The following is a 23,907-nucleotide window of genomic DNA, read 5'->3' on the forward strand; positions in this document are numbered from 1 at the left end:
GGGGGGCCGAGAGCTTCCAGCGAGCACGAGGGAGCACCGAGCGAGCACCGAGGGAGAACCGGGCAGCGCAGGGGCAGGCGGGGCTGGGCCCAGGCCCTCGGGGCGCTTCCACTCCTGCCATGCGGCCACCCAGCACTGGGTGATGACAGCCCGTCGCGGAGCCCACCCAGGTCGCGCCCTTGCCCAGGAACCCACCCGCCACCCTTCCACGCCCCGTACTCGGAGGAGGACACTGGGGCCCAGGGGCGGCCGCGGGGAACCAGAAACCCACGTCTCCCCAAAATGAACACAGCTTTACCAAATCCGACTGTCGCGCGTACTTTCCTATGGCTGCGCTGCTCGCACAGGGCGGTGCGCGGGGAGCGGGTCAGGATGGGGCCGTGGAGAGCGTGGGGTAAACCTGCCTCCACTCGCACGTCTTCTCCCCCATCACTCTCGGTGGGCTTCCTGGAAGCGGCGGCCGTGCCCGTGGGCCGGGAGGTGGAGAGACCTGCCAAGCCTCGGGAGCGACAGGTGGAAAGGGCTCGGTGACGCGGATGGCGGAATGTTCTAGGAGACTGAGAAGCCCTGGCAGGTACCAAAGAGCAGGGGTTGTCATCGGAGGCGCAGAGGCTGCAGCGGGCAGGCCGACAGGTGCCGGTTCTTGGAGGTCAGGGACGTATGGGCCTGTGGCTCCAGGCACGCCGAGACCTGGCGGGGCGCCCCTCGGGGCAGGACCAGCACCCCTGAAGGGGCGGCCTGGGGGAGGGCAGGGCACGCGGGGCCACCCGAGCGGCGGGGCTCCAACACCGAGCCTCCTGTCACGGCTTCAGAAAGGGAAACCGAGGCAGCAGAGAGCAGCCCGTGCTCCCCGGGGATGTCCTGCAGCGGAGCCTGCCCCCGCCCCCACCCTGTCCCCACCTCACCTCCCGCCACTCGGCAGGATGGAAAGTGTCACCCAACTGTGACGCCTCATTAACACTTGGGAAGTCGTATTTCACAGCCTCCCCCGGCTCTCAGGTGGGGGGTTATCGTTAGAGCCGCAGGTGACGCAGCGACGCGTGACCGGGGCACGGGGGGGGGGGTGGGGGGGTGGGGGCAGCCCTGACCCCCCGGGCGCCCTGGCCCAGCCCCACACCCCCAGGCCGCTGGTCAGTCCAGGAGCCAGGAGGAAGGACGGAGGGCGGAGGAGGCCGGCCCTCAGGAGGGACCGACGGCAGGAGGCCCAGGAGGGCCCTACACAGGGGCTCCCGGAGGGCAGGGTCAGAGCAGGCTGGGGAGCCCATGTCCCGGGGGAACCGGGACAGCGCAGGGGCGGCAGGAGCCCACAGACACGCTGGGGCTGTGGCCCTCGCACCCACCTCCCCCCGGGCAGAGGCAGCTCCCAGGCCTGGAGCCTCCATCATGGCCCACCCGACCGGCCCCGCAGCCCCGCTGGGGCCTCCCTGCCACAGACCCTCCATACGGGAATCCTGGGGACTTGAAGACGGGGGAGGACGCGGGGCATCGGAGCCCAGGGCCATGTGGGCATGGCAGACTCAGGTAGGGACGGCGCGGGGACACCTGTGAGGACGCCAGCTGCGCCCTTCCCTCCCGCCCGGGCCCCAGGCCCCCTCACGAGGCGCTGGGGGATGACGCCCGCGGGTGCCCCCTCCTCCCGAGAGGCCCCCGGGATGGGCAGGTTCTCGGAGGGCCCTCGGGGCTCCGGCGGTCTCTGGCGGGGCTTAGCTGGGCCAGGGCGTGGCCCTCAGCGCTCACACGCCGGGGGTCACCCCAAGTCACATAATGGTGATGAGGACACCTCGGCCGATGTCCACGGGCAAGTGGGTGGCCAGAAACCTGGTAACTTGTGCGGAGGGTTCCCCGCGGCGCCCGCCCCGCTCCCGCCCCCGTGGAATCCTGGAACAAGTCTGAGAGCCCAATAATTCAGTTGGAGTCTGTTCCACACTCGCAGCACGTCCGGGGGACCGGCCGTGTGCCAGCATTTCCACCCAGTTCCAGACATGAGGGGTTCGCAAGGCACAGCCCTGTTCTCGGGGTGCCCATGATAAACCGCTTTCAGGAGAGATAAGGCTCCCGCCAGCCACCGGCGGTGTGCGTGGGGAGAAATGATTAATTCTGACACGGGGAAGACGAGGCGGGGACCCGGGCAGAGGCCGGGTGCAGGCAGGACAGCCTCGCAGCGGCACACAGGAGGCGACGAGAGCCCACGCAAAGCCCGCGGGGAGGGTGGGGTGTGTGGGAGGAGCGAGGCTTGGCTGGAGCTCCGGGTGCTCGTGGGACAACAGGGTTGTGGGACGACAGGGTTGTCGGGATTCAAGGTGACAATCCCCTTGAACGTGCAAGCCACACGCGCGTGGCAATTATTCGGCACCACGCTGTCTGCGGCTCCTCGGGCATAAGAGGGGAGTGGGTCGTGGCAGGTGGTGCCTCCATCCCCACCTCTCGCACCTTTACCCCAGCAGGCGTCAGTCCAGAGTCCCACCCACCTCGGGCCCCCCATGGAATCCGCACAGGGGGGCGGCCCGGCACACGCGAGCGCCACGTGGGGTCACGGGCACACTGATCACTGCGCAAGGGGTGCAAGGGGCGGCCGACAGGGAGGCCGTCTGGCCTGGGAAGGGGTGGGGGGACTGGCGACCAGGAAGGCCCCAGGGAGGGGTAGCGAGGAGCTCTGCCAAGCGTGGGGCGGGGGGGGGTCCCCAAGCGGATGAGGGAGCCCATTGCCGGGGTGGAGAAGCTCCTCCAGGAAGCGTGGACGTGGGAGCAGGGGCTTGGGGGGACAGGGGCCTCTGCACGTGATCGTGGTGACACAGAGACCGCGGGCATAGGCCGCTCTGCGCACTGGGTGCCGGGGAGGCCTGGGGTTCGGGCACCGGCCCAGAGGAGCGAGGAGGACCGAGAGGGAGCACCTGCCAGCAGCTGCGGCTCGGCTGCGGAGAGGAGCTCCAAGGATGTAGCGCTGCCCCAGTGGGGAACGCACGGAGGACGCGGGGTCAGCAGGACCTGGAGCCTGGGAGGAGGCGGAGGCCCAGGGGTGGCCTTGTGCCCGGGCGCGGGGTCCACCCACTCACGGCGGGAGAAGTTGGGAATCCTGGAGGGGCGTGGGGTGGCCTGACCCCAGGTCATTGTGAGGCGTGGGGGTCATGGGGGGGCACGGGCGGGTGGACCCCAGACACTCTGCTCGTGCGACCGCAGCATGGAGGCCGGCGTCAGGGTGCGGCCCCCAGAGCCAAGGTGACCGGATGCCCCGAGCACGACAGGACTCGGGGGAGGCCCTCGCGGCCGTGGGCGGCTGTTGGCCGCGTTCAGTGGTGAGCGTGGAACGAGATGCACGCACAGTCGGGGCTGCTCGATGTGAGCCGTCGGAGTGTGACAACGGCCGCCGGTAGGTCGTGTGTGCTATGACCCTGCCTGTGATGGCCTGTGGCCCTGGACGACGGGCACTGGACACCCTGCTTCTGGGCACAGGGAGCAGCAGGAGCAGGCTCAGCGGCAGGAAGGTTGCAAAGGCACCGGGCGTGAGCGTGAACCAACCTCACAGCCCCACGGCCGCCCACCCGGCCAGACCCCCACACGGCTGCGGAAGACCAGGGGGCACTGAAGGCCAAGGAGGGACCCCACTCGGCAGGGCTGCGGGGCGAGGGCTTCCCGCGCTTGCGATGTCGGGAACCAGGCGGAGGTGAGACTCCGGAGAAGCGAGGCCAGGGCGCAGGGCCGGCCGACGGCCACCCGCGGTGCCACTGCGCTCCCAGGGCCTGCAGCCGGACGCCCGGAGGACACCCCGACATGACGGGGACCGAGGCCCGGTGAGGGGAGGTGAGCCCCCCCAGCCCCGGAGCCGGTGGCCAGCAGCGCCAGGGGCACAGCTGCGGTCTCCCCGGGGCCATCCCCGCAGAAGCACCCCTGCGCACTGAGCACCCCGCCGGCACCCGGGTCCGGCTGTAATCAGGAATGCTGTCTTTCTAGAAGCCCCCGAGCCCCTTCTCCGACACCCCTGCAGGACCCAGGCACCGGCGGTGGGTGCGCTGAGCTGAGACCCGGGACCCAGGAGTTCCTGGGTGGACGGTCCACACGTCTCTCCACGCACGTGTCCCCCCTGCACCCCCGCACAGTCCTCCACTCCCGACACCAACTCTCAGCTTGAAACCTCGAGAACCACCACGGGTCCCCCTGCAGCGCCTCGAGGCACGCTCACCAGCCCGCGCCCACGCGGGGACTCCAGCGCCAGCCCCCACCCAGGCGGGCAGTGGCCGCAGGCGCCCCGACCCCTCCACCTGGTGTCCCGGCCCCGCCGCCCCTGCCCCGCGGCTTCACCCTGCACTCAAGTCGGCACCCGCACAGCGGCCTCCGTGAACGCCCTGGGGTCACCCCGCGTGACCCCCTCCATGGTCCCGGTGAAGCTCAAGCCCGAAGGCCCGGCCGCCCTCCCTGCTGCTCCCCCGCGTGCCCCCACTCGCCGCACGGACGCCGTGGGTGATGCGTGGGACCCCTGACCCAGCCCCCAGAGCCCCACCGGTAACCCCACCGGTAACCGTGTCTCTCTTGTCCCTCGCCCCAGAGATGTCTTGCTCAAGCCGGTCCGCACTTGCTAACGGCAGCTTGGCCTCTCCGCCGAGCGCCCTCTTCCGGGAAGCTTCCGCCATCCGGCCCCGCCCTGCCCCTTGGCCCCGTGCCACGCCCACCGCGGCCTCCCCTCTCCGCCTCCCCTGCCGCTTCCCCCCCCCCCCCCCCCCCCCCCCCCCCCCCGCCCATCCCCGGCAGTGAGTGCTTCACACCCTCCTGGCCCAGTCCTAGGACCCGCCACCTGAGCGTCCCCGGGCGCCCGCGGGGCAGGACGGGCGTCTGTGCCGTGACAGGTGCGCAGCCGCGGGGTGAGCGCCCGTGCGGAGCTGCTGACTTGCGCGTCTCACGCTATTTTTATACGCGAGCGAAGCGGCGCGTGCCCCTCCCCCCGAAGGTGTCCGTCGCACCTCTCCGCGGCCCAGTTTGGACCCCGCGCCAGCCGGAGGTCACCGGGGGCAGGAAGCGCAGCTAGGCCTTCCCTCGTGGCTCAGCGCAGGGGCCGCTAGAACAATCTAGTCTTTGCGTCTCGCCCCGTCTCCCTGTAGGAGCGCGGCTGTCCAGGGCCGGCTCTGCTGCGCGCCTGGGGCCGGGGCTCCACCACTGAGCCTCCGTGCTCACCTGTGATAAGGGGTGACACTAGTATCCCCCGCGCACGGTGAGCCCGAGTCAAGTGTCAGGCATCGTTCTGATTTATCTTGCCCTGCCCTTCCACCCTTATTTTTGCACATCTCTGGATTTGGGGACTGGATGGGTGTCATCAGCACCGAGGAGCCCAAGGGCCGGAGGGCTGGCACAGGATGCCCACTGCTCGGCCACCCCCGGCCCAGGACCGCCTGGAGGTAAGAGAAGGGAAGCCCGGGCCAGGGGAAGGGAGGGCAGGGAGGGCAGGGCGGGCAAGTCCTGGGCAGAGGGCAGGCAGCGGCTCTGGGGAGGCGCGTGGTCTGCAGCTCGTCCCACAGGAGACCCAAACCGGCCCAGAGCACGGCCCTGCACAGCCGCAGCACATGGGAGCAGCGTGGCCGCGCCCCCGGCAGCCCTGGGGAGGCTGTGCCCAAGGGATCGGGGACCTGGGGACGTGGCTCCGTGTCTGCAGTGTCTGCTCGGAGCCTCGGGGGGCCCAACAGGGCCGGCAAGGCGGTGCCGTGGGTGGGGGGGCATGAGGGTGAGACCTGCCCATGAGGGTTGTGAGGGTCGAGGACACAGCGCCTCCCAGCTCTCAGCCTGGGTGTCATGACGGCTGTCACCCGGGAGGCGCCCCTAAACGGAGGGAGCTCCGAGGACCTTGGAACCTCACTTATTTAAGCCAACCCGGGTCTCCGTGGTGGGAAGGTGGCCCCCGCGCGAGCCCTCGCAGTGGAATCGGGGCACCCCAGGCCCCGACCCCACCACCAGCCAGAGGAGCCGCGGGCCGAGGAGGGCTGTGCCAGGTGCGTGGGCACGTCAGCCCCCGGGGCCCCCAGCGAGTCAGCAGGCAGGTGCACGGGGCCCTCGCTTCGGGGTGCTGCTCCCCTCCTCCCTCTAGCTTCTCGCCGTGACCCCGGTTCGCCCTCTGGAGCCACACGAAGTGGACCTGACGCTTCTCCCGGTGACGGGCTCCAGGTGAGGGTGTGGCCAGGACCTGCCCGGAGTCCCTCTTCTCCGCTTTCTGGAACCGCCCCTGTGCTGTGGGCCCTGGCCCCCCGCCCGCCCCCCTGCACAGCAAAGCCCCCCAGAGCACTCGGGGCTCTCCCCCCGCCCCCCCAGGGACTCACACTGCGGCTCCCAGTCACCCAGGGCCCCCCGGGTGGCGAAGCCCAACGCGGCTCCTTGCCTTCGCTGCCACCTGGCTCGATGGGTGAGCAGCGCCGGGCGCAGCTGCCCACGGCTCCCCCGCCTCCTCCGCAGGGTCCAGCCGGCCACCCCCTCGGGTCCCGGGCCTGCTCCGTTCCCCGCAGCGGGTCCACGGACTCAGCGTTTGCACCCTTGGCCAGCTCGGACGTCTCCCTCACCCGCCGGCCCCACCCGCACGCGGCCTGTTTCGTGGCCGCACTGGGGTGTCCAAGGGCCATCCCACCTCGTCTCTGGAACAGACCCCCTGGCCCTCCTCCCCTAAAGGCGGTCCTCCCGGCACGGCCGCCTCGACTGGTGACATAGCAGCCAGGCAACCCTGCTGACCCAGGGAGCGGCCACGCCTGTGCCCAGAGCGCACCATGGGCGTCCCCCTCGAGGTTCTGGTCGCCGCCGGTGAGTCCTGGGGCGGAGGCTGTACACCCTCGGGACCTCCCAGGTGACCGAGGGTCTGTGGGCTCTTGGAGCACAGCTCTGGGTGGATCCACACGGTGCCGGCAGCTGGGGTCAGGGCCGCGGTCACCACGCCGACCTGCTGGCCCCGGGGACGGGACGGCCCGGGGGCTCCACCAGGGGCGGGCAGCTCCATCACGAAAGCCCCCTAGACGCTGCTGCTGCGGCTCAGGGGGTCCCAGTTGGTGACCCGCATCCCCTCCCGTGAAGCCGTCACTGAGGCACGTTGCCCAGGTGTGCAAGCTGCTCACAGACCCTGCGGGGCCGTGCTCACAAGTGGGGCTGGCCTGGGGACCCCCGGGCTCCTGGGGGCCGCACCGAGTTGGGCGATTGGCGTCAGGATTGCAGGGCGGAGGGTGCGGACCTCACGGTCCGTGGGCGTGAGCACCGTGCACCCCCCCCACCCCCTGTTCTCTTGCTCACTTCACCGCGTTCATCCTGCATTTCCCTCGAACACAGCGGGAGCCTCCAACCTCAGGACCTTTGCATCTGCTCTTCCCTCTGCCCGGACCGCGCCCCTCGCCGCCCCCGTGCGTCGGCTCCCCCACCCAGACCTGGCCTCAGGCACCTCCCTCCGGCTGCCCCATGTCCTGTCCTTGTCGGTGACGTGTGCCAACATCCACCCTACCTGCCAGCTTCCCTCCTAACCTGTTCACCGCCTCCGCCCCCCACCGCGTGCCTCCCCTCCCAGCAGGGGCCCTGCTGCAGCCTCCTCCGCAGCCTTTGGACCATCGCCCGCACTCGGGAAGGCGGCGGCCCATCGGGGGCCCTGACTGTCTGCGTTCCTGGCCCAGGCCTCTGTCCCCTGAAAGGGAGCAGCCAGGCAGAAAGACAAAGGCCGCGTCTGACCGCAGGGTGGGGGCCAGGCGCAGGGGCAGCGTGGGGAGAGGGAAGGGGGCAGTACAGTGGCAGGGGTCCCGCGGTCCGCCCCGCGAGTCGCCAGGTGCCAGCCGGTGCCCGTGTGAGCCCCGAGGCTGTTTCCTCGGTGTCAGGCCCTTACGGGGATGCGCTGTGAGGAGCCCAGGCCCAGCCTCCCGACCCCGGGGGAGGCGAGGGTGCGATGGACCCTATGCACGGGGCGCATCGGAGCAGGGCTGGCACTCGAGGGCCTTGCACACCCCAGAGCCTTCCACCCCAAACCACGGGGTGTGCAAGGAGTGCAGGGAGGCTGGGTCACAGCGGGGTCACGGCGCCGCCCATGCGAGGCTGCTGCCATCTTCAAGAACTTTTGTCCCCCCCCAGCAACCCCAAGGACACGGGAAGTGGTCAGAGGACAGGCCACCTGCCTGTGCCCTAGATGTCACCTAAGCCCTCCCCTGCCCCGCCCCCTGGACGTGCCCCTCACCTGCACGCTCACCTGGAAACCCGGATAGTGACCATCCCTGACTCCAGCACACACTTGCTGGCTTGTCCTCTGGGAGAGGCCCTGGGCCGGGCTGTCCGGGCTGTCCTCCTGGGCTCTCATCCCCGAAGCTGCCTCCTCCCGCCCCCGCCCCCTCGTACCCTGACCCATCCCCCTTCCCCTGGCCCCCTGACCCCCTCCCCCTCGTTCCCTCCCCCCTCGTTCCCTCCCCCTGGCCCTGGCCGCACTGGGCAGTGCAGCAGGTTCCATGAAGGCCCTGAACCCCCTTCTTCTCATCTCCTTCCCCAGAAAGAAGCTGTGGAGCAGAAAATGAGCTGCCCCCCGCAAACCCTTCCCCCGCAGGGCACCCAGGCCAGGCTGCCATCCAATGTGAGGCCAGCGGCCCAGGCGCCAGCCCACGACCTGCTTGCTCGTAGCCCAGGGCCCCGAGAGTCCGTGAGAGAGCGGGGTTGGGTGGGGAAGGGCAGCCCCCTCCTCCAGGCCGCCCGGCCCCGCAGCGGGCTCCCCCCGCCAGATGTCGGCCTGCTGTCACCCTGCTCGGGGCTGGACCACCATTCCCGGCCCCTCGCACGGCCTGGACCCCCCATCTTTACATCAAGCTGACGGTCGGTGCCAAACCCAAAGCACCTTCTGCGTCTCCTGGGTTGTCCCCCACGTCCGTCTCCCGAACGATTCCGATAGCGGGTCTACCCACTGCGCGGCCGCCCCCCTGGACCCCAGCGACTCTCCGGGGCATTCACCTGCCCATGTCACCCCAATTTATCCGTCTGCCCGCCCCCCCCCCCCCCCCCCCCCCCCCCGTCTTGCTTCGCTCCTCGGTGCCGGCGCCTGGCACATAACAGCTGCTCAGGAAACTTGAAGGAAACCAACTGACGCCCGAGGCTCCGTGCACCCTGCGGTCTCCCCCGCCCCACACCCACTTGGTGGCTTCCGCGCCGCCCCCTGAAGCCGTCACCCCAACACACGGCAGCCCCTCCATCCTGTCCTGCTTACTGCCCCGCCTCTGGGGGCGCCGGGGCGCCTCCCCCTCCCCCCGCCCCGCCCCCCCAACCCTGCACAGGGAGCCCTCCCTCTCCCCACAGGCCGGGCCCTTTCCTTACTAGGCCTCAGGGAAGGAAACGCCTGCTGGAAACGGCACTTGCACTTGCGGGGCTGCGCCCTGCATCCTCTCCCGGTCCCCCTGTGCTAGGAGACCAAGCTCTGCCCGCCTCCTCCGTGAAGCCCTCCAGGTGAACAGCCAGTCCCGTCCCGCCCTCCCAGGCGAGGGGGCGAGGGCCCCACATTTCCGGGGCCCGACTACGCATCACCTCACTGCAGCGCTGGAGGGCAGACGCGCCCCTGCCGCTGACCACGGGCTCAAGGGGGTCACAAAGCTCGTCACCGAGTCGGGATTTGAACCCCCGTGTGTCCGACTCCGCAGGTGTGGCCTGTGTCCTCGGGGGGCCTCCGCCCTCCATCACGGGCCCCTGGCTCCGCCCCGTGGCATATGCATGCGTGCGTTTCCCCTGGGCTCCCCGAAGGTCCTGGATCCGTGCGGTTCATCGAGCAAACACAAGAGTGGCTGGGCGGCCGCGCGGGGGTGACCGCACTCCCCAGGCAGGAGCCGTGGCGAGGAAGCGTCCGCAGGGGGCACCCCGGGGAGCCGCAGTGCCCTGCTCCGCGCAGGGGAGCCCCCTGTGCATCCCCGGCCGCCTCTCTGGAGCCTTGCGGTGCGCGCACATCGGCAGCCCTCCCGGAGGTGGCATGGTTGCCAAAAAACAAAACACCAAACACATCCAAACAAACCAAAAAACATAACGACAACACCCACGGGTGATGGACGCAGCTCCCTGCAAAGAACAGGCAGACACGCCCCTTGCCTTCTGGGACCTCCCTGTGGGACCAACACGCCGCAGGTAGCAACACCAGGCCACCCGGTGACACGCCGGGAAACCGGAGACGGGTGCTCGGCCGGGCTGTGCTTCCCTCGCAGGCCCAGGACACCAACGGGGGGAGGCGAGGGCCACCCCCACCCCCACCCCCACCCCCACCCCGTGCTTCAGAGCCATCTGCATGGCAGGAGGAAAACCGGCTCCAGGGGCTGGTGTGGGGCCTGGGGGCAGGTTCTCCGATGTGGCCACTTGAGCGTCCCCGTCCTGGTGCTGGTCCCTGTCCTGGCCCCCATCCTTGTCTTGGTCCTGGCCCCCATCCTGGTCCTGGTCCCCGTCCTGGTCACCATCCTGGTGTCCCAGTCCCCATCCTGGTCCTCATCCTGGTCCCGATCCCCTTCCTGGTCCCCGTCCTGGTCCCCGTCCTGGTCCTGGTCCCCGTTCTGGTCCCCGTCCTGGTCCCGATCCCCTTCCTGGTCCCCGTCCTGGTCCCGGTCCCCGTCCTGGTCTCCGTCCTGGTCCTGGTCCCCGTTCTGGTCCCCATCCTGGTCCCGATCCCCTTCCTGGTCCCCGTCCTGGTCCTGGTCCCCATCCTGGTCCCCGTCCTAGTCCCGGCCCCCATCCTGGTCCCTGTCCTGGTCCCCGTCTTGGTCCCCATCCTGGTCTCGGTCCCTGTCCCGGTCCCTGTCCTGGTCCCGGGAAGAGGGTGGGCGGGAGGAGAGGGAGGGCAGGGGAGAGGGTGGGCAGGGGGAAGGCCGGCATCAGTGTGGAAGGGGACGGTGCAGACCCCGCCCTCGCACCCCCTCACTCCCACCTGTAGCCCCCCAGGCCCCACCCCGGGCTCAGGCCTCACCAGCCACGCCCCCCCCGGCCACCTGCTGACCCCTGGTCCCAGAAGCACCTCCTGCAGACCCAGAGGCACACGGTGTGCAGAGTCCACCCGGGTCCCTGGGGCTTCCGTGTGGTGCCAGCTGCTCCCTCCGCTGACCTGGGCACCCCCCACCGAACCCAGGTGAGGACCCCAAACCAAGGCACCCAGAGTTTAAGGGAAGATGAACCTCGTGCCCCGTGTCTACAGTGTTGGCCTCACAGTGCGCGGGGTGCTGGGGAGTTGGCCCTGCCCTCGGGGGCTCCCCTGCAGACCCGCCCAGCCTCCACCCTCCTCTGCACACCTCCAGGCGGCGCGAGCGGGCCGGTCAGGTCTCCCCGGCCCCGGGTCCCCCCACTGCCCGGTAGCTCACAGCGTCCTGCCGCCCTGCCTTCACCTGCCCGCGTCCCCAGACATCAGGCCGCGCCAGCCCCTCCGCCCTCAGGCGGGACCGCTCCAGCAGGACTCTGCCCACGAGGCCAGGCCCCGGACTGTCCCCAGGGCTGGGCCGGCCACCCGACACGCCAGTGGTCGCCGAGCACCTGCTGCAGCCCTGCCCAGGCTGAAGTCTACACGCGCTGCCTGCTCAGGCGACCGGCGGCCGCGGGAGGTGGGAGCGCTCACCTCGCAGCCCGGGCCCGGTCCCCGCGGAGAACCAGACAAGGCCGTCCTAACGGGACCCCACAAGTGTGTGCACGTACGTGTGTGCACATCCAGGTGTGTACCTGTGTGCGTCCATGTGTGTATGTGTGTGCATGTGACAGTGTGCACGCAGGCGTGTGTGCTCATGTGGGCATGTTTATGCGCATACGTGTGCAGTGTAGATGTGTGCTTGCACACGCCTGTGCTTGTGCATCCATGCATGTGTGTGCATGCATCTATGTGTGCACGTCTGTGTGTCCGTGTGTGAGCATGTGGCAGTGTGCACATAGGTGTGTGTGCGCGCATAGGCATGTCCATGCATACATGTGTGCATGTGTGTACATGTGTGCGTCCCCACACGTCCATGCTTGTGCATCCATACGTGTGTGCGTGTGCATGCATGGCACAGAAAGGGACAGAGAGCAGTGGGCGGCAGAGGCAGCAGCAGGACAAAGCTGCCATCCCAGAAGCCGAGCTGACCGAAGGGGACCTTCCTGCTTGTTCCTCCGTGTCAGGGTCGCCGTCCCGCGCCCGCGCTCGCCCTCCCCTGCAGGGACCGAGGCACAGGGCGGCCTTGCTGACGGGCTGGAGTTGAATCCGTCTGCGTAGCATCCCGTCCAGGACGACGTCTAATTAACACTCTTATTGGGGGCACAAACCCCCACAACCGTCGATGGGGGCCTCCCTGCAGGGCCCGCGTCCCGCCAGGCGCCTGCCTGCCCCAGCCTGCAGCTGCCTTACGGGACGTGTCCCCACAATGGGACGACCGCTCCCCCAGTCCAGGACAAGCAGACAGCGTGGAGGTCTGACCAGTGGGCCAGAGGCTCAATTCCGGGTGCAGGGCCCGCGAGGGGCGCCGGCTGGACAGCCCCCACCCCACGGGGCCGGCCCTGTGCCCCCGCGGGACCGCATTCCGAGTGCGAATCCACTTTCTGCCTCCCTCAGTCTCTGCAGGCTCAGGGAGGAAGAGGCCTTGGGCGTACGATTTCCCCGAGTGCACAATGATGTTGGGGACACAGCTCCGCGGGACGTGGGACACAAACCCCTCTGCTGGATACGGGTTTGCCCAAGTCACACGCCCAGACGCGCCGTGGCCAGGACGAGGGGCACGCAGCTCCCGACTCCGGAGCGCAGGGCTTCTCGGGGAGCGACGGCGCCCGGCCCGGCCCCCCAGAGCCCAGGCCCCGCTCAGGACCTCGGGAGGGCCCCAGTGTCACCCATGGAGAAGCCACGGGGAATCCCACGCGCAGTTCCCCATGGCTGGGCTCCTCCTGACGCCTCGAGAGACCGTGGCCCCACACCTCAGGGCCTGCAGCGGGGGCCGCACCCCACCACACCCTGCTTCCATGCGGGTGACCTCAGGGAGCCTCCAAGCTCCGGGGCTTCGGTGTCCCTTCCCGGAAGCCCGGGAGGCGGAGCGCTTCTGGGCAACAGCAGCGGGACAGACAGCTCCCGTCACCACCGGCGGATTTGGAGTTTTGTACCACGTGCATCACGTGCTAAAAATAGAAACTTAAAAATGTCACAGAAACACATGACGTCATCAGGTGACGGCACTGTGCACACAAGGCCGCTGCTTCCCTGCCCTCCTCCCCGCAGCCTCCCGGCCTCGCATGCGGCCCCCGCGACGGTCCCGTTGGCACTGCGCCGCCCACACGCCCACAGCTGGGCCCCGCGGGGCGACCCGACCCTCACGCCACGCTCGCCCCGGGCCACACGCCACTCTGTGCTTCAGCAGATGACCGTGAAGACGCGGGCCGGTCATCCTCCTCAGGGAGGGGACCCTCGGGGAAGGGGGCTGTCCAGGCAGGCCACGTGGGGCGGCGGGGGGACACGCTGCTGCCTGGACGGGGTCCCCGGCTCCACCCGGCTCCAGGCGGGAGGACAGCCCCCCCACACGGCCAGTCTGTCCATCGTGCGATGGGGACACCAACACCCACTTCCCTTCGTGGGACTGCGGTGACAAGGGAACACACAGGTGGCAGGGAACGGAAAGTGCTCCAACCCTGCTGCTCAGGAAACCGAGAGAAGAGAAATAAAACACAACGGAGCCACCTCCTACATGTCCAAGCATCGGGGGTGCAGGGGGAGGTCACGGGGGCAGGCAGAGGTCACAGGGGTGCAGTGGGAGGTCACGGGGTGCAGCAAGAGATCACAGGGGTACAGTAAGGAGGTCACAGGTGTGCAGTGGGAGGTCACAGGGTGCAGTGGGAGGTCATGGGGTGCAGCAGAAGGTCATGGGGGTGCAATAAGGTCATGGGAGTGCAATAAGGTCATGGGGGTGCAATGGGAGGTCACGGGGGTGCAGGAGGAGGTCACAGTGTGCAGCAGAAGGTCATGGGGGTGCAATAAGGTCATAGGGGTGCAACAGGAGGTCACAGGGGTGCAGGGGAGGTCACGGGGGTGCAACGGGAGGTCACAGGGGTGCAGTGGGAGGTCACGGGGTGCAGCAAGAGATCACGGGAGTACAGTAAGGAGGTCACAGGTGTGTGGGGGAGGTCACGGGGTGCAGCAGGAGGTCATGGGGGTGCAATAAGGTCATGGGGGTGCAGCCGGAGGTCATGGGGGTGCAACAGGAGGTCACAGGGTGCAGGGGAGGTCACGGGGTACAGCAGGAGGTCATGGGGTACAGCAGGCCACGGGGTGCAGTGGGAGGTCACAGGGTGTAGGGGAGGTCACGGGGTGCAGGGGAGGTCACAGTGCTCATGTGTCTGAAGTGGTCCCAGGCTGATGCTTCCAGGGCTGAGAGGCCCCTGCCCTAGGAGCTCCCGGGGACTCTCCCTGAGGGCCCAGGCCCAGCGCGCCCACGGAGGTGATCTGCCCACCGGGTGACAGTGGAGCCGAGCCTCCCCCACCCCCCAGCCCTGCCGGCCCATCAGCCCCATTTCAGAGAACGGCCTTGGGGCAAGGTCACTGGCAGCGCAGCCGCCCAGCGCTCGGGCCCAGCGGCCCCATCAAGGCCTCGCCGGGAGGCGGTGGACAAGCTGCCTCACTTCTCTGCGCCTCAGACTCCGTTCTGTGACGGGGACCCACACCACAGGGCCCCCGCGAAGGCCACTCACGGCTCACGCGGAAACGCCAGAGCGGCCCTGGTGCCTGGCGCATGGCTGCAGCCCGTAGGCTGGGGTTACAACCAGCGGCGGCGGCCTCGGGACACGCTCTGGCCACATCCCCGGGGGCCTCCCTTGCCCGGATGCCCCGTTACACGGTCCCGGGCCGTGACAGGCCCCGCTGGGTGGTGGCAGCGTGCCCGGCCTCCACAGCACTGAGGGGCCGCCCAGGGTGTGTTGTACCAAACCCGCGGGGCCGGGGCAGGAGGACGCGGGGCTGCCCCAGATGCACTTCCCGAGCCTGTGACATCAGGAGGCGAAGCGTCACGGCGGCCTAGCCTGTGACACGGGGCGGGGGGAAAGGCCCCCGCAGGTGCTGGGAACCTGGGGACGGGGACCGCGGCTCCAGCTGCTGCCCCCCCACCTCTTCCTCCCGGGGCTCTAGGCTCTGCGGCTCCTCTAAGAGGCCAGCAGCGCCCAGCGCCCAGCGCCCAGCGGAGCCGCTGTCCCCCACCTCCCAGGCGCCCCGAGGCACGGCACCCGCCACCAGCGCCAGGGAGGCCGTGTCCCGCGGTCCCCACCTGCCATCCTGCCAGCTCGGCCCCACGCTGCCCTCCCGCCCCTCCCCTCCACTCCTGCTGCTCCCAGAGGGCCTTCCTCAGACCTCCTGCCCAGGAGGGAGGCACACGCGGCTCCTGGGGGGGAGTGGGGCGTCCCCTTCCCTGCTGCCCCTCGGGCCACAGCTGCCTTCACCGTCCACCATCGTCCCCTCCCTGGGCCCCAGGATCGGCTTCCTGAGGTGGCCCCATGCCCCTGCTGTTTCCTGACCTTCTCTGCCCCTCCCAGGCCATCCCTGGTCGCATCACTGCGGCTCTCCTTCCACCCCTCTACCCCCTAGCTGCCCTCTCCTGCCGTCCCCCCTGCTGGTTCTCCTCCTCCCCAGTCCCCTCCCCACAGGGGGCTCCACCAGGGAAAGGCGGTGGACCCTGCGGGTTCGTGCGCAGGCAGGAGGCCGGCACCTCGGGGAGCACACTGGCGCACCTCCCCATGTCCCGCCCCAGGAGCCCAGGTCCACGGCGGGTCCCAGAGACCCAGGGGCCCAGGAAACCCAGGGGTGGACGGGCCTGCGGGCCGGAATCGGGGCCCAGGAGCCAGGAGGCCCGCCCCACTCGGTGGGGCCTCCTGCCGGCCACTCCGGGGCCATCCACAGCAGAAGAAATCTGCGGCAGGAGCCTTCAGGTGCGGCCCCCTTGGCCTGAGGGACCGGGCGGCGCCTCTGCTTCCAGAACCGCAGCTGGCAGCTGGGCTGGGTTCTGAGGTCAGGGTGGAGCGGCCGCTGGGGGGACACTCCGATGCCCCCCAGCTATGTCCAGGCCCCCCTCCCCCCGCAGGCCGTGATGCCGTCTTGCACCCTGCACCCGAGGCCTCCCTGTACTCATCCTCCTGCTGCACAACCTCGGCCACTACACCTTCCCAGTGTGTGTGCAAAACCTCTGCCTCAGTTTACCCCCTCCTGCTACTCATTCCTGCCCCCGTTTCTCCCAGATGATGCCGCACACGGCCCGGGTGCCTCCCCTAGCACAATAACTCGGGTTTCCTTCCCATTTTTTATTTTTAATTTTTTTTTATTTTTAATTTATTTTGTTTTATTTTATTTTATTTATTTATGATAGGCACACAGTGAGAGAGAGAGAGAGGCAGAGACACAGGCAGAGAGAGAAGCAGGCCCCATGCACTGGGAGCCCAATGTGGGACTCGATCCAGGGTCTCCAGGATCGTGCCCTGGGCCAAAGGCAGGCGCTAAACTGCTGCACCACCCAGGGATCCCCTCCTTCCCATTTTTTCAAACAGTGACATTGCACTTCCTCCAGGAAGCCTTCCTGGAATGATCCTGTCTTTCAGAAGGAGAGAAATTACGGAAGTGTAGCTTATGGAAGTGTAGCGCGAGTGCACCCAGCGCCAGGGCGCTTCAACGTGTTGCCTGAGCAGCGGGAGTGTGACCCGACCTCCTCCCGGTGCTGCCCCCCCAGGGGGAGGGGATTTCCAGAACCACCGCTCAGACCCCACCCCCCAAGCAGCCTTCCCTACAGTCGAAATCTCCTGTCCGCAGTGGGGCTCCTAGGCTGCGCCCACGCCGGGGAGGGGCGGCCCAACTGCGCTCCTGACTCGTCAGCGCCCTGGGCCTGGCACCCGGAAAAGCGGGCCGGAACCTCGGAGCCTCGGGGCGCAGGGAAACGTGGGCGCTCGGGCCCCTGGCTAAACCCACAGGGCCCTAGGCCTCCCCTCGCAGGCCCCGCCCCCGCGGGCTCCACTGGAACTTCTAGCCCTGCCCCCCCTCCTGCCGCGGCCTACCATCCTCAGCCCTCTTCACGGCTCTGGGACAAGCCCGTGGACAGGAGACACAAGGAGCCCCGTGGGCCCCACGCAGAAGTGCGGAAGGCCCCCCTGGACCCCATGTCACCTGGAGAGGTTGCTCCTGGGTCCTCCCGGCCCCCCCACCAAGTCCTAGGTCTCTTCTTGCTCACACAGCAGCGCCGGGTCCACACGGGTGGGAGTCCACGGAGCGCGGGGCAAGGTGGACTGGGCCGTGCACTCCAGCAGGTGCACAGCCCTGTTCGCACACAGGAATCCAGATGTGAGGGCCCCTGGCGGGGCTCAGTGGGTGAGCGTCTGCTTTCAGCCCAAGGCGTGACCCCGGGGTCCTGGGATCGAGTCCCGCATCAGGCTCCCTGCATGGAGCCTGCTCCTCCCTCCGCCTGGGTCTCTCTCTCTCTCTCTCTCTCTCTCTCTGTCTCTCATGAATAAATAAATAAAATCTTTAAAACAAAAGAAGAAAAAAAACTCAGCTGCTGCGGCAGGAGCGGACCCAGGGGAGCAACGCTCGCCTCAGCCCTTGGACCTTCCCCTTCTCTCTGACGCGGCCGCTGTGAAATCTGTGCCCGCGTGGGGTTCACCCCTCGGCCGGGGGCCGGGTGGCGGGGGGCAGAGGCTGGGGGGCAAGTCCAACTTCTGAGCATGGCGTGGCGGGGAGCCCGGGGGCATGTGCGGTCCCGCGACCCCGGGGCAGCCCCCAGGCTCTGGGTGCGCGCGGACCGGGGAAGCGAGCCCCAGGAGTGCAGGTGCCCCGTCCTGGGCTGAGGCAGCAGCAGCGCCAGGCCCCGCCCGAGCGGCCCCTCAAAGCCCGGCCTGAAGACGCCTCAGGGCGCTGAGCAGAGTCGGGGGCCGCGGAGGGGTGACTGCTCCCCGCGCTGTGCCCGCCTCGCGCCCACGAGCCCGCGGGGGTGCACAGGTCCCCGGGGGGCGCCTCCTCTGTCCCCGCACAGCGCGCCCCCCAGCCCTGCTCCAGACCCGCACCTGGAAGGACGTCCGCCGGCCAAGCGGCCTGGGGCTCTCCGCGCCCCGATGGCTTCCTCCCCTTGCGCTCCAGCTCCGGCGCCCGAGCCCCACCGCAGCCGCTCACACAGGCCTGAGGGAGCACACGCGCGGCGTGCCCCCGGCCCTGTGAGGGAACCCCTTCCTGCAGCCCACACAGCCCCAGGGCCTCCCGGGCCCCAGGGAAGGAGGAAGGCGAGAAACACCACGATTTCACCCCGAAACACAGACGGCCACGGCTGACACGGTCTGCCTTGACCCGCGCAGACCTCCTTGAGTTACGGGCCGGAGGGGAGGCCTGGGGAGGTGGAGCGACGGGCTCCGAGCCACACCCCTGGCACAGGAAGGACCCCGAGGTGAGGGCGATGCCTGACGCACCCTGGGCCCCCTAAACCCAGGAGTCACCCCTGCCCGCGGGGCAGGCGAGTTCTGTTAGGGGCAGGATCTGCTTCAGGTTCAGGACGGACGGGCCCTGGGCCCCCAGGAGAGGGGCCTGGTTACCAACCGGCCACCCGGGTCTCAGGAAGAAGTGAAGACCTTTCATGATCTGACCCCAGGAAAGTTCACCAAGTCCTGGAATGAAGTCCAGATACAGCGCTTCCGACGGAGAGCTTTTGGGGTTTCGGCGGGGGTGCTTCCTGGAGGAAGCGCTGCGTCCATCCGGGTGCTCGGGCTCTGAGCAGAAGCCATGCCACAGCCCCCTCGAGCGCCGGAGCCCAGCGCCCTCCGGGGCAGCGCCACCCCAACCACGGTGAAGGCAGTCCCGTCGCCCCCCGTACCCCAGGAAGAGCAGCAGGTGTAGACAGTGCAGAAGTCATTGGCTTCGGAAAGCAGGAAAATGAGTTTTCAGCAGCACCTGACGGTGTCCCGCCGGTGTGTGCAGAGGCTGCGGCCGGGAGGCAGGCCCGGAGCCCTCCCTTCAGGGACCTGCCCGGAGCTCGGTGGGGCGGTGGCTCTGCAAGCTCCGTGCATGTGTGTGCATGTGGCGTGTGCACGTGAGTGCGTGTGTGGAGTGTGTGTGCACGTACGCCCGCATCGCCCCCCTGTGTGGCAGGCCCCAGAGGGAAGGGAGAGCACGTCCCCACCGCCCCAGGCGCCTGGTCCGCGGGGGAGGCGGCGGGCATGACCCACTGTGACCAAGACTGACGCAGGGGCCACGTTGAGGCTGAGGCTTCTGCTTGGAGAGCAAAGGGTGGTTTGCTGGGAGGACGCGGAGGACAGGCCTGAGAGGACTCCCTGCGCCCTCGGGGCAGACGCAGGTCCAGGAGGAAGGATGGGAAGAGGGCTCCCTGGGGACCCTGCACCCGGGCAAGGGAGAGCTGGGAGGTGAGGAAAGGCAGGGGCTGTTCAGGGGACTGAGAGGGGACACACGGTCTGGGCTGGCTTTCAGTCCCCTTAGAGCAGAGGAAACAGCAAACCCCAGGTCCCCAGACCCCCAGGCCCCCAGACCCCCAGGCCCTCGGCCCCCTGACGCCCCACTGATGGGCCCTGGTGGGGCTCTGGCTCAGGTCCTGCCCCCAGGCTCATTCCCGGGCGATCCCTGCCCCAGCCGGGCCGCCTGTCCCTGACCCCACAGAGGGGCCGCCTGTCCGTCGCCAGGTCCGTCGCCAGGACCCCCGCCCGGGCCTTCCTCTCCAGGCTCTGAGGCCTGGGGCCTCCCTTTCAGCCCCGCTCCCCTCCCCGGCGCTGCTTTAAAACTGCAGGGGAGGAGGATGGAGGGGAGCAGCCCTCTGCCCTTCCCCGCTCTGCCTCTGCGGTTGCGCTCGGCAATGATCCTACAGGCCTGGAATCCCAGGAATTTCCTGCCCCGCGCTCCCTGCGAGAGCTGAGACCCAGCAATTAGGCCCGGAGTTTCCACTCCTGCTGCCCCCGCCCCAGCCAGGCGCCGGGGCACAGCCCGCTCCCAGGGCCCCCCCACCCCGGCCGCGCCAAGGCCGCCCCTGGGCCACCCTGCCCTCACCCCGTGGTCAGCCGCCCCAGCCTGGGCCAGAACGGGCCACACCCTTTCCTCCGCCCCCTGGGATCCCGGAACCCTGCTGGGCACACGGGGCTCCCGCCTCGGGATCACTCAGTCCTTTTTCTCTCTCTTTTTTTTTTACTTTCTTTTCCTTTCCTCCAACCAGGCCCGGCCTCTGCTCCTTCCTCCTCCGGCCCGGCCTGTTTCTGTGCGCCCGCCCGCCCCAGCCCTGCCCAGTCTCCCTCCTCCCGCCCTCCCCCCTCGGCTCCTGGGCTCCCAGAGTCTCATTAGGTACTGACTCCTCCGATCCGCGCGTCCCGGCTCACCCTCCGCAGGCTGACAGTCAGGCCTGCTCCCCAGCAGCATGTCTGTGGCCGGGACCTTCCAGAAGCCAGGGTGGAAGGTCTGGGCTCCCACTTCTGGGGTTCAGGCAGAGACCCGGGGACCAGAATGGGGGAGGATGCTCCGAGTCACCCGAGGGAGCCCTTACATAACTCTCTTCTGCAGCAGCCAGAAGACCAGAAGCGAGTTTCTCTCCCTAATCACATTTTGTTGAGGCTCCTGGGAAGATCCGCCCTCGTCCCCCATCGCACGGGAGCCCACCCTGGGTGCTGGGTCCCGGGTGCCGGCTCGGGCCGCCTGGGAGTCAAGCACTTGCTGCAGATAGTCCTCCCGCCGCCCGGCCGCCCGGTGAGTGGGGGCTCCGTCCTGCTCCGTCCAGGGCCCCTTCCCGCCCTGCTAGACCCCCTTCCTGATGCCCGCGCCACCCCCTTCTCATTCTCCCTCACGGCAGCGGATGTTTCTGAATCCTCTCTGCCCCGCGACCCGGGAGGTTGGACCAGCTGCTTCCACGCGCCCCCTCGCCCACACCGCGCACTCCCTCCCTCCCCAGGCAGGCACCGCCCTCCGCCAGCCAGGCTACCCTGCCGCCGCCCTCACCCGGGCCTCCTCTCCTCCCAGGCCCTGAGTCCTGGTAATCGTGGGCTGGGCTGAAATGCAAACCCCGGCTTGGAGGCTTCCAGAAGCCTCGGGAGGAGGAGACTCCGGTGAAAATGTGGATGGGAACATGCGCTACCCGCTCCCTTCAGCTGTGAGTCTCCAGTACCCCCCTTCCCTCCCAACAAAGCTTTTCTGTCAGGTTTCTGACTCTGATGAAGACTTTTAGCCGCAGCCCTTCTCCCCGCCCCCCCCAATTCTGAAGGATCTTTTGTCTTCTGAGCGAAAGAACTGAGGGATTCGAAAGGCGGCCTTCTTTCTTTTCCCCCTTGTAAGTAATGGGGGAAGAATTTTTAAAAGAAAAAATCTGAAGGATAAAAGACAGGAAAAAACAATATGCAGCTATTTTCTTTCTCAAAAATTTATTTTAATGGAAAACAAGAGAAAGACCTTGAGGAAAAGACAGAAGAAGGCTGGGAGAAATGCAGAAGCAGGAGGGGGGCCGGAGGCATGTGACCCGGCACTTAGGAGGACCATCACTAGGAGCACTCGGAGGCTCATCGCAGGGAGCACGCGGGGCCCATCACTGGGAGCACTCGGGAGCCCGTCACTGGGAGCACTCGGGAGCCCGTCACTGGGAGCATTCGGGAGCCCGTCACTGGGAGGACTCGGGAGCCCGTCACTGGGAGCATTCGGGAGCCCGTCACTGGGAGGACTCGAGAGCCTGTCCTGGGAGGACTCAGGAGCCCGTCACTGGGAGGACTCGAGAGCCCGTCACTGGGAGGACTCGAGAGCCCGTCACTGGGAGCACTCGGGAGCCCGTCACTGGTAGCACTCGGGAGCCCGTCACTGGGAGCACTCGGGAGCCCGTCACTGGGAGCACTCGAGAGCCCGTCACTGGGAGGACTCGGGAGCCCGTCACTGGGAGGACTCGGGAGCCCGTCACTGGGAGCATTCGGGAGCCCGTCACTGGGAGGACTCGAGAGCCTGTCCTGGGAGGACTCAGGAGCCCGTCACTGGGAGGACTCGAGAGCCCGTCACTGGGAGGACTCGAGAGCCCGTCACTGGGAGCACTCGGGAGCCCGTCACTGGTAGCACTCGGGAGCCCGTCACTGGGAGGACTCGGGAGCCCGTCACTGGGAGCACTCAGGAGCCCGTCACTGGGAGGACTCGGGAGCCCGTCACTGGGAGCACTCGGGAGCCCATCACTGGGAGCACTCGGGGGAGCCCATCACTGGGAACACACGGGATCCTGTCATTGGGAGCACATGGGAGGCCATCACAGGGAGCATTTGGGGTCTCATCACTGGGAGCACTCGGGGGCCCATCACTGGGAACACATGGGATCCTGTCACTGGGAGCACATGGGAGGCCATAACAGGGAGCACTCGGGGACCCATCACTGGAAGGACTTGGGTGCCCATCACTAGGAGGACCCAGGACACCCGTCACTGGGAGGACTCGGGTGCCCATCAACAGGGCTGCATATCTACTGAACAGTTTCTCCCAATTAGAGAGAAAAGGAACTGGAAGCCCCCGCCGAGGCCGTAGGAAGAGCGCTCCCCTCCGTGCAGCACCTGGCGGTGCCTGGCATTCAGTAAATGCTCAATAAGGGCAGGGATGAGCAAAGCAGGCTGTCACGGGCTACAGGTGCTGTTTTTCGTTTCCCCCGGGGACCAGATGAAAGGCTGGCTGGGGACGGAGAGACAAGAGGCACAGGGCTCAGGCCTGTCTCCCGGGGTGCAGGTGTGCGAGGCCCCCAGAGGTCACACGGTGCCGACCTCTTCTCGTCCTACCCGTGCCCTTCCCTGGGCCAATGAGAAGGCGGGTGTGATCATCACCACCTCGACCCGGCGCCCGTGTCCCAGCGTTCAAGGGAATTACTTGGCGGCAGTAGTGGGTGTTGCCCACGGGGAGCCCCCCTCCCGCGCCCCCGGGGGTGGACTGCACCTGCACACTTCACCTGGGGCTCCCGCGGCTCTCCACAGCCCGCTCCACCGACGATACCAGGTGGCCTAGGACCGCGGCTCGCATCTTCGGAGCTGCTCACTGCCCGGCTGCCCGCCCGTGTGCAGGTTCTGTCCAGTCTCAACGGACCGGATTTACCCCGTGAAAGATTCGGGGCCACATACACAGCCGTTTAGTCCAGGATGCGCATGGTACGTTTCGAGGAGAAAGTCGGCAGTGGGCAGTGGGCAGTGGGCGAGGCGGGGCCGGAAAGAGAAGCAAGACGGGAGCAACAACTCGAGCTCGGGTCCGGTTAGTCCGCTCGGTGCTCGCCAGGAGCTTCCGAGCAGCAAGTGCAACAAGGGCGAAGCCAAAAATCAGTGACGCAACGTATCGTAGCCGCGAAATAAAAACCAGCTGGCGGCTTGGGAAGAGCACGGCCACGGCACGTTCTCCGCAGATGCTCAGCAAGGACGCGTGGTGTGCTGAGCCACATCCACAACATCTGCCCCCCCGAGTTTCAAGGCTCAGGGGAAGCAATTCCTGGGGGGGCCCGGAGCCTGTCAGCCCCCGCCAGCCGCTCTCTGAGGCTCTGGCTCAGTCTGGGGATAAACCCAGAGTATCTGCAGGCGAGGACAGCAGGGGGGCGTCACGGCGGAGGGAGAGCGCCCCATGGGAGGCCGGACTCCTGCCCCAGCACGGCCACTGCTCCCACGGCCACCGGTTCTTCCCGGGAGGCACCTGCAGGGAAGGAGCCAGAAGCCAAGACTGTGGGCCGCCAGCTATGCCGACGTCTGCGGCGGGGGGGGCTGCTTGAGTGGAACCCCCAAAATACAAAAGTACTTGGGCATTTAAAATAAATCTCGGGGATCCCTGGGTGGCGCAGCGGTTTGGCGCCTGCCTTTGGCCCAGGGCGCGATCCTGGAGATCCGGGATCGAATCCCACGTCGGGCTCCCGGTGCATGGAGCCTGCTTCTCCCTCTGCCTGTGTCTCTGCCCCTCTCTCTCTCTGTGTGTGACTATCATAAATAAATAAAAAAATTAAAAAAAAAAAAAAAAAAAAAAAAAATAAAATAAAA

At 67.9% G+C, this 23,907-nt stretch overlaps 3 protein-coding genes across 12 annotated transcripts in view; 2 read left to right on the top strand and 1 right to left on the bottom strand.

The window, feature by feature from the left end:
* KIRREL1 (kirre like nephrin family adhesion molecule 1) overlaps window positions 1–23,907 on the bottom strand; it is a 66,325-nt gene that overhangs the window by 25,790 nt on the left and 16,628 nt on the right. The gene's annotated exons all lie outside the window — the stretch shown is intronic.
* LOC119877935 (cuticle collagen 3A3-like) lies at window positions 10,886–13,178 on the top strand. Its single transcript, XM_038586416.1, has 2 exons — window positions 10,886–11,641; window positions 12,082–13,178. Exons 1-2 carry the CDS (start codon window positions 11,109–11,111, stop codon window positions 12,173–12,175), a joined length of 627 nt encoding a protein of 208 aa, XP_038442344.1. The 5' UTR covers window positions 10,886–11,108; the 3' UTR covers window positions 12,176–13,178.
* LOC111094485 (nuclear pore complex protein NUP98A-like) lies at window positions 20,182–23,748 on the top strand. 9 transcript variants are annotated; one of them, XR_005385855.1, is made up of 4 exons: window positions 20,225–20,348; window positions 20,456–20,635; window positions 20,906–21,035; window positions 22,628–23,748. XR_005385855.1 is itself a non-coding variant. In XM_038586413.1 (3 exons), the coding sequence occupies exon 3, from the start codon at window positions 21,364–21,366 to the stop codon at window positions 22,309–22,311; it is 948 nt and encodes a 315-aa protein (XP_038442341.1). In that variant the 5' UTR covers window positions 20,182–20,236; window positions 20,453–20,635; window positions 20,906–21,363; the 3' UTR covers window positions 22,312–23,748. The 9 variants fall into 9 exon arrangements, 6 of the variants coding, with proteins under 6 accessions (XP_038442341.1, XP_038442339.1, XP_038442342.1 ...); XM_038586413.1 differs by having other exon boundaries at window positions 20,182–20,236; window positions 20,453–20,635; window positions 20,906–23,748; XM_038586411.1 differs by having other exon boundaries at window positions 20,221–20,348; window positions 20,453–20,635; window positions 20,906–23,748.

This window comes from Canis lupus, chromosome 38 (assembly GCF_011100685.1).
Source record: "Canis lupus familiaris isolate Mischka breed German Shepherd chromosome 38, alternate assembly UU_Cfam_GSD_1.0, whole genome shotgun sequence".
Taxonomy (NCBI): Eukaryota; Metazoa; Chordata; class Mammalia; order Carnivora; family Canidae; genus Canis; species Canis lupus.

Excerpts from the sequence above, each read along its gene's own strand:
- LOC119877935 (XM_038586416.1), top strand. The coding sequence starts at position 11,109 with ATGAACCTCGTGCCCCGTGTCTACAGTGTTGGCCTCACAGTGCGCGGG. Across the intron at positions 11,642-12,081 it reads GTACGTGTGTGCACATCCAG|GGTCGCCGTCCCGCGCCCGC; the intron begins GTGTGTACCTGT and ends CCTCCGTGTCAG.
- LOC111094485 (XM_038586413.1), top strand. The coding sequence starts at position 21,364 with ATGCAGAAGCAGGAGGGGGGCCGGAGGCATGTGACCCGGCACTTAGGA.